This window comes from Botryllus schlosseri, chromosome 3 (assembly GCF_051294905.1).
Source record: "Botryllus schlosseri isolate E-star chromosome 3, Bs_hap1, whole genome shotgun sequence".
Taxonomy (NCBI): Eukaryota; Metazoa; Chordata; class Ascidiacea; order Stolidobranchia; family Styelidae; genus Botryllus; species Botryllus schlosseri.
In genome coordinates, this window is record NC_137238.1 from 18,129,510 (window position 1) to 18,138,697 (window position 9,188).

The 9,188-nt window shown below is 41.0% G+C and overlaps 1 protein-coding gene across 4 annotated transcripts; it reads right to left on the reverse strand.

The window, feature by feature from the left end:
- Nucleotides 1-1,775: 1,775 nt before the first annotated feature.
- On the reverse strand, nt 1,776-9,112 carry LOC145435002 (uncharacterized). Of its 4 annotated transcripts, none has more exons than XM_080312257.1 (7): nt 8,757-9,112; nt 7,125-7,160; nt 6,926-7,039; nt 6,789-6,863; nt 6,471-6,733; nt 4,972-5,060; nt 1,776-2,191 (listed from the first exon to the last, which is right to left on the reverse strand). In XM_080312257.1, exons 3-7 carry the CDS (start codon nt 7,026-7,028, stop codon nt 2,161-2,163), a joined length of 561 nt encoding a protein of 186 aa, XP_080168383.1. In that variant the 5' UTR covers nt 7,029-7,039; nt 7,125-7,160; nt 8,757-9,112; the 3' UTR covers nt 1,776-2,160. The 4 variants fall into 4 exon arrangements, with proteins under 4 accessions (XP_080168383.1, XP_080168384.1, XP_080168382.1 ...); XM_080312258.1 differs by lacking the exon at nt 8,757-9,112 and adding an exon at nt 7,241-7,830; XM_080312256.1 differs by lacking the exon at nt 8,757-9,112 and adding an exon at nt 7,241-7,832 and having other exon boundaries at nt 6,471-6,863.
- Between the last annotated feature and the right edge of the window lie 76 nt (nt 9,113-9,188).

The window sequence follows — 9,188 nt, forward strand, 5'->3', positions numbered from 1 at the left end:
TTTGTATTTGGCTGAATTTGTAAATGCACGTCGTAATTATAGAGGTAGCCTATTCGTTTACAGCAGTGATTCCCAACCGCGGCCCTGCGGGCCGCATGCGGCCCTCAACTAGCCTTCTTGCGGCCCCCACAAAAATATTGAGAAATCGATTTATGAAAAAAAATATATTTATAAAATACTCTTGCTTGGCTTGGAGTCTACAGTTTTCAATTAGGATTGCAGGAAAGTTGTGAGTAAACTGCTAAGATTACGTCACTGCTGTTTCAATGCAATGTGCCCTAACTTTCCAGTTGAACGGGCAGTACCTATAGATATATGTATTGACAGGACCGTAACTGCCGCATCCCAAGCCCCCTAATTGGGCAGAGCGAGCTCGAAGGGGGCCCAAAATTATTTAGTGAATTAGCATAAATTATAGAGTATTTTATGAAATTTTATGCCACTTTTCCAAAGGTTTTTCGCGCTGCGCGCGATTTCAAGTTTCAAAGTACCCTAATTATTCGGTACTCTTCGACAAGGATAAAATACGCAAAGATTTATAGAAGTAGGCGTCGGCTATTACCGCACCACGACGCACGAAGACACCCTAAAGTTTTAGGCCAAGAAGCGTGTCAGAATGATCGGCAGCGAGAAAAGCTTGGCCGAAAAGGACTGCTTTTACGCTGACCGAAAACTTCGTTATGTATATTCAAAAAAAATATAGGTATAATTGACCATAGGCGCCTAAATGACTGGCGCTGGCAATCTGAACGTCACGAGACAAATAGGCTACCATCCCGCAGTTAAAAATTATATGCCAGTGAAGAACTACCAATTTGAAATCGTGTGCATCTTTTAGTTTAGTATGTTTGGGCGATTCTATATTTCTTGATATAGCAATATGCAATTGCCATATGGCATATGCAATTGCCGATATTATTCACCTATTTTATTTTGAATTATCGAAAATTTTCGCGCTCCACGCGGGCTCACTAAACGGGGATCCTGATTCCGTGGCAGAAGCAAACAGCGGCACGGGGGGAGGTTTATCACCCTATGGGAGCTCAAGACCTAATTGTTTTTGGGGCCTGACGAAGTGCTGTTTCGTTCCTGCCAACAGGTATACCCCCGAAGATGTTTAATTATTATTGAGTGGTCCTACCTTTTCAAACACAACTTACTCGGCTCAACCAGTCAATCTGATTACGTGAGCGGAGAGAGAATAAAAATTGATACCAATATATATGCAATTCCCGGTTATATTGACCGATTCAAGCATGAATTTTATAAATTTTTCGCGCGTGGCGCGATTAGTCGAGAAAATCTGCCTAAAACGGACACCCGATTAGAATATAGATAGCGGTAAACAGCCATCTAGCCGGAGGAGGTCTGGGGGCTTCGAAGTTCTGTTTATCACCCTATGGGGGGCCCAAGAGTGACGTTTTTTTGGGAGGGAGCTGACGAAGTTCTGTTACGGTGCTTCCCAGCAAACACAAAACTTATTAAAGATATTTTTTAAACATCTTCTATGAGTTCAAAAGATGTCCTTCCATTATGTGCAAAATATATACATTTGTCGACAGAAATGGATATATATAAGATGTCCTGTAGGACATCCTCAAAGACATTCTGATGGACATCCTCATAGATATCCTGATAAACATCCTCAACGATATCCTATAAGATCTTTTTTGAACAACTCGACCCTGTGTGACCTTGAACCCTGGTTGGCTAAACCTGCTATATGCTGCACTTCACATATGAACGGATACGAATCGTCAGTTTTACAAATCATGTATGGCTTTCTGTTCTATATTGTACCAGTTCAAGATACAAAAAATGCACTGGACTAGACCTCGACGGAAAATTGCAATAAAAATGGATGAAGAATGAAGGTAAAATAACAGTCCGTGACAACACACAGCATACGTTAACAAGAAGTAGACAGCAAGATGATTCAGAATGAAAACTAATCGCCAATTTTTAAAATCCTTTATATGGCTTTCTGTTCTGTATGAAATCAGTACAAAATACGCCCAAATAAAAAACTTGGATGAAGAAAATACGTTAGCAAGAATTGTGCCTTGTTTACAGAGCTGTGCAATCACTTCAGCAAATATTTCTGCATTAGCATTAGTCCATGTTATCGGTATCGGAATCTTCAGCCTCCTCGATAACAGTCTAGCTCCCGTCTTCCCAATTTATCGTCGTCCTATAACATAAATTAATTGATTACTTTGATTGATTATAGCAGTAGAGAAAAAGTAATTATGTGTTTGGGTTAAGTACCGTGGGACGGTCATGTCAAGTCACATTCATCCAAGGCGTCCGAATCGTCTTTTGTAAATCTTGACAACCTTGGTGGTGTGTGACAGCCAAGTCAAACTTTACCATCTACTTCGACTAAATTATCGATAAAACTCTGCGCGTCAAATTTGGCTCAATTCCAACATCTAGAAGCTAAGCCAGGGGTTCTCAGCCATCTTTTGGCCGTGGCCCATTGTCGGGTTTGAAAGCGTTATGAGGCCCGCCTCTTAGCACAGAGTAGAGTCGTAGTCCTTTTCAATGTATGGTAATCGCCACCGCCGATTTGTATATTTCTCTAACATAAGCACCTTTTTATCTTACTAATCATATTTAAATGTAGACCTACAGCGACAAGAAATCGCGCAAAGCACGACAAAAATTTTCAATTTGATTACATCTACTTCAACAAACGACCAACAAAGTAATTTTGGGTTCAGCCGAGCTCCCCCTAATTGGGTGTTTGGAGTGTGACAGTTACGGCCCTGGAAGATAGTATAACTCATCGGTACTTCCGCTGTTCCACTCGCGTCGCGGAACCCTATGATCCAATCCCCGCATCCGCACTGTGTGATTGGGGTTTTAGTTCCAACGATTCTGGGCCAGCTTCAAAAATTTCTTTGGTGAACGCAGGGTTGTAATGACTCGAGTCATGACTCGACTCGAGTCACGATTTTCTGATGACTCGACTTGACTCGAGTCATTTTCTCAAAATGCGGAAATGACTCGACTCGAGTCAATTTGTGTATTGACTCGACTTGGACTCGAGTCATTGCGCATGACTCGAACCAAGTCATATGACTCGACACTCAGACGGCCAAGACCAACATTCCATTGTAATTTCGAAGAATAGTAAATTAACCACCCTATTTCGGCTTCGTCAATTGGTACTGGCACTTGAAAATGCGACCAGAAACTATTAAAAGTGAGAAAGATTAGTATATTATAAATGCGAACCGATCGATATCACCACACAGCGTTATAAAAAGTGGGTTTAACAAGATTTTAACTGAGAACTGAGCAGTCAACACAATGACTTGGACTCGGACTCGAGTCATTATCCCATGACTCGGACTCGAACCTCTGCTCGACGACTTGGACTCGGACTTGACTCGGTGGCGAATTGAAAATGACTCGACTTGACTCGAGTCAAAACTATAAAAGTGAGATTGACTTGTGACTCGGAGTCTTGTGACTTGGTTACAACCCTGGGTGAACGGGATAGTATAGCTAGCTGTACAATGTACATATAGTTGGTTGTATACCTATTAACGATGCGATGTCAAAACATTAAAACCAACAATACAATCAATTGATGTTGCTCTTACATTATGTACAATGACTTTAAGGTCGGACATTTTTCGCCAACTCTAAAAGATTATTGTACTGCGCTAAATCCTAAATCCATTACGATTTGTTGCACTTCTTCCTGTGGATGCCGTGTACTTCCACAGGAAGTTGATAATTGATAATAAATTGCAATTGTGGCTATTTTTATGTTACACCCTGTCAAAGTAACGTAAACCTACATCAAATGCACTTTAGTCCGAGTCTAATGCACACCGTTACAAGGACATGTGACTTATGACACTGCCGAAATACTTGGTTACTTCAGCATCAACTTGCAGTTATTAAATAATCGAAATCATTTTCGTTGCTGTTGGCCGTTTGTTGTCATTGTAGGGGAACAAAAGCCACCGTTTCCACTCCCATTTTCGCATTGTACATTGCGACTCCATACGTGCCACTACATCTCATCACAGTCGGATGAAAGCTACCTGTGGCCTGCCCCTGAGCCAAGTTATTAGAGTTACAAAATTTTCAATTTATTAAAAAAATTGAATTATTTTTTTAATTTTGCTGCCATCCCTATGAAATTGTCAAGTTGTCGAAAAAAAACAATGCATAACAAATTTGGCGCAATTCCAACCAGTAGATGCGAAGTTTCAAACCCCTAATTTTGTATCTCAATAATTTCACTTCTACACGTTGGAATTGAGCCAGATTTGCCATGCCTCTTGTTCGCCACCGAAACACCCGGCCCAGAATAGTCAGGCCCAATGTTCCCTCTGATTTTTGACGAGTCTGCACACAATCATCAACTCACTGCGTGGTCCCTTGGACAGCAGTGCGTAACGACTAAAAACAATGACATCACTTAGGATTTTTTGTGTGCAGCTTGAATTTTCTGTGCGCAGAGACCGTGTCAGCACTGCGCAATTGCGCACGTGTGCAGCTTAGAGGGAACATGGGTCAGGCCATTGCAATTTGAGCCCCCCATGCAGTAAAAATGCAACCAGTTGAGGATGAACTTGCTTCCCGTGTTAAAATGTGAATTGAAAGGAGTTTAAAATGAGTGATTAATTATTTGCCCAAAAGTTTTGGTGACATTGGTTACACCGCTAAATCTGAGCAAGTGCAACGAGAGGATCAAAAATTTATGCAAGACCGACAATATTGACAAAATTCAATAATTACAATAAATTTTTTTTAAATTACATTATGTCAAAGTTGCATTACGCGATTACAAAATAACTGATCATATCTTGAAAAGTTTAGGAACCACTGGTATAGTGTTCTGAAGAAGAATGGTAGCAGCCCTGGAGGTAGAAATGATTCACTTACTGTCAAATAATATGATAAAGAGCACAGCTGTCACACAGACATCAACTTCATAAATAAAATTACCTTGCAAGCTCCAATAACAGTTGGAAAGCCGCCCACTTTAGCAGTAGTTGTTTGATTCTCGACCGTAGGATGAGCCACTTTACATGCTCCTTCAAAGAGAATGTAAGTAGATCAGGGGCAGCACAAAACAATGCAGCAAATCGGAATCTCCACCAGCGGTAGCAATATCTCTCGAATGCGATTACCGCAGTGTCAAAATTGGGATTTCAAAACATTCGAGACGCAACACAGAGTTCCCAATCAACGCACTTGTTTCTGATTTTACCATGTTGGATCTCAGTAAAAGATGACTTGTACGAGGGTTTAGCCTATAAATCTGTGTGGTCGGTAACAATTTGCAATTTAGCTGCGATGATCTTCCACGAAAAGGGAAATCAAAATACCCTACCTTGGTAAAAATGCTCTAGCCGTTATTGAGGGTTTTGTAATTGTGATTGTAATATTAGTAACAACTTACGTTTAGTAGTCTTGTAAAGAGTCAAATTTTGAAAATTTATTTTCTGTTCATTTTTGCTACACAGCTTATTGTCTTGATCGCTGACTTCCGAATAGTTGCTGCTTGGTGAAATCGACATATATATATATATATCGGTTTCGGCCAACATGAGGCGGTACTTTTGGTCAAGGTTTCAGGGATGTGCAGATATCCCTGCAAGGTTTCCTTGCCATCGAGCTTTTTGGCAGCACACTTCACAGAGTCACATGTCATCCGAAATGTCGTTGTCAACTTCTCGGTGTGTCGTGACGCAACGCCGAAATGCTGATCTTTGTAAATTAAGCGTTTCTTAGAGGGGGGGGGGGGAAGGTTACTCATATTAATACCAAGACATCTGGCCACAATAAATCGCACGAAGCGCTAAGCAAATTTAAATAAAGTTTCCGAAATTATTCCATTCAGCTCAATTTTCAAAATCACTTTGGGCCACACTTCCAGCCTTCTCCAATGGGGGGTTTAGGATGCGGCCCTGTGTTTAGCTTTCCTTACCGTCTTTGCATTTCAGCTTTCGGCGGTCTTTTTTGACATGCCCGTTTATCGTTCATGGATGATGATGTCTCATAGTAAAAACGAGCACTGATTGACTTGTTTTGCGAAATAGGCATTTCGAAACATACCCTATCACGAAACAATTTGAAGCACAGACCGTGTAATGCGTAATGTGACAATGGCACAAAGAAGGTTTGAACTAAACTATATGGAAAGAGTGACTTATTGTGATTTCAATTGTTACGACATACTTTGCTACATTGGCATTATGTTGAATATGGATTACGCAAGCAAGCTTGCGAGGGACGTAGGCTGCGTAATATGCACGGCATATTTCCGTTCCGGCCCAGTTTATAAGCTTATGGTTTAATTTCACGCAGCAATATTCAGAAGTAGGTTTTGTGTTTTGAATTTCAAGAAATGGACACGCGGGCTGCTCAGAATGGCTTCGCGGGCCAGCCTAGGTCTGAGTTACATAGTCCGGCAAAGTTTGCTCGAATCAACAAAATCATACCAGTTCAGACTTCTTGCAATCGTAGTTAATCAATTTCTTTTCCAGTTGTTCCAGATGAGATACGGTTTGACAGGGGTCTTCAATAAGATCTTCCAGCAAAATTGGTGTTGTGGTACTGTGTTTTTTCGAGTAGGCGATGATGTGACCATTACTGAGATCCACCATCTTCATCTCTAACTTCAATTCTTTAATGTCTTTACGCATCAAAGAAACAGAGTGGTCACTGTATGCAGATGTTTGAGTTGATGGTGTGCACGGAGCAGCTAAAAAATTATTTAAATATAAGAAAGCTGGATTAGTCATATGTGATAATCTTACCATTACTTTGTGACAGGCCCCGTTGTTGACAGTCAGAATTTTGCAGTTCAACATTGCTTGCAAATGAAGGAACGTCTGGAAAACAGAGCGACGCTATAACTCAAATTCAAGAATGAATGAAATTGTTAGGAGCTTACTGCATGGGTTAGTTCCCTGCAACTGGCCGCTACATTCAATGTTGGGATCATGCTGTTCTTGAACACTTTCCGCATGATGGCAAACTTGCATTGCAAGCATCATTCAAAACAGCACTCTTGCTCGTCACACTTTTATTGCCAGAATCAGGAGATGGCCGCAGTCTTAGAATAGGTATAGGCATGCCTTGTGTCTGAATACTTGGATTACGTTGCTGCTTTGAAGGAAACGCATCATCTAGAAAGCATGAAAGTTTTACATATGAATATTCTGTGTACAATATATTGGGCAGAATAACAGATTACGGTATATTATACCTTGATCATCAGTTGAAATAGAATTATCCAAAAATTTTTGGCACTTCTTCGTTATTCCCCACACATCCAGAAGTGATCACCATGAAACCAATAAATGATTCCCATGAACATGTTAAAATTTATAAATGTCAAAATGAATTGTTTTTCGCGTTGGGATTAGGGCCAGGGGAATATTAGGGTCGGGGAAGGGAATATTAGGGTGGGTTTGGGTCAAGGTTGGGACATCCTAAGATTAGGGTCGGGGTGGGAGATATTAGGGTCGTGGGAAGGGTTTTTTGGGGTTGGGTTGGAGATATTAGGGTTGAGGGTATTACGATGGGTTAGGGTCAAGTTGGGATATCCTAGGATTAGGGCTGCGGAAGGGGTTATTAGGGTGGGTTAGGATATCCTAAGATTAGGGTTTCGGGTGAGGGTGCTGGGGTAGGTTAGGGTCAAGGTTGAGTATCCCGAGATTAGGGTTAAATTTGGGATCAGGGTATCCCGAAATTAGGGTTTGAAATATTGTTATCTTCCCTGCCAACCCTGATCTTAGGATATCCTAACCCCATCATTGACCCTAACCCAACCTAATATCCCCCATCCCTAATATTCCCAACCCTAATCTTAGGATATCCTAACCCACCCTAATATCCCCATCCCTAATCTTAGGATATCTTAAGCCACCCCAATATCCCCCTCCCCATCCCTAACATCTCTCGACCATAATATCCCCAAACCTAATCTTAGGATATCCTAACCTAACCCTATCTAACCCACCCTAATATCTCCCTCCCCATTCATAATATCTCCCGACCCTAATCTTAGGATATCTTAAGCCACCCCAATATCCCCCTCCCCATCCCTAACATCTCCCGACCCTAATATCCCCAAATCTAATCTTAGGATATCCTAACCTAACCCACCCTAATATCTCCCTCCCCATTCATAATATCTCCCGACCCTAATATCCCCAACCCTAATCATAGGAGATCCTAACCCATCCTAATATCCCCCTCCCCCATCCCTAATATCCGTCTATCCCACCCCAACGCGAAAAACAATTCATTTTGACGTTTATAAATTTTTCTGTTTATGTTCATGGGGAAACATTTATTGGTGTCATGGGGATCATTTTTTCGATGTGTGGGGAATAACGAAGAAGTGCCAAATTTTTTGGGCGGCTGACGTCTTTGTTCAGACTGTTTAGACTGCTACTATTGTCCGCAACTTCCTTCATATCAATCATTATAAGCCTTCTCCCATACATCTAAAACAGATGGATATTGGATAATATAGATGGCAAGCTACCAGATTTTTAAAAAGCGCAACTAGAATTACTCAAATTTGAAAACTCGCAACTATATAACGACAGGCGTCCTTTAGTTGTTTGGAAACTACGGTAATATTTTTTTCAAATGTGCATCTAGTACTACAGAACTACTAGTTGTCCATCAACTAATTAAGTATAGTCAGTACAAGTCTGCAATACTGCAGTGATACTTGGTGGTTGGTAGGCAAATTACGAGTTTATACTTACTGGAACTGGATGAGCATTTGATCTGGATTTTCTACAGAGACCTATTGCCCTTGTCATGTTTTCGTGGCTTCTTGTTTTTCGCCTCATCAGTGGCATTCTTCGCTTCCGTCTGTGCTTCCACTGTCTTATTTTATATCTCTGGGAATTTGTACCACGTCTTTGGCTGAGCCCACAAGCGCCACACTACACTATTATAGACAGAATTACAAAAACATTCAATCAGAGCGCATGATTTGAGCGACCACCACGTCATGATAATCCAGTACTGTCACTAGCTCATGATATTCGCAGAAGTGCAAACCAAACCAAGGTCTATACTTTATGACATTATACCATACACCGTAACTATGTTCAAAAGATATATGGTGTTTGCTGGGTTGGTATTGATAACTAATTTACGGATAGATGTGCAACAAGTGACTCACGATTGAA

What these genes read in the sequence shown, in the direction of transcription:
- LOC145435002 (XM_080312256.1), bottom strand. Translation starts at nt 7,000, where the DNA reads ATGCGGAAAGTGTTCAAGAACAGCATGATCCCAACATTGAATGTAGCG. An exon ending in GCAGGGAACTAACCCATGCA is followed by an intron (nt 6,864 to 6,925) that starts GTAAGCTCCTAA and finishes TCTGTTTTCCAG; the next exon opens with ACGTTCCTTCATTTGCAAGC. An exon ending in CTGTTATTGGAGCTTGCAAG is followed by an intron (nt 2,192 to 4,971) that starts GTAATTTTATTT and finishes TTTATGTTATAG; the next exon opens with GACGACGATAAATTGGGAAG.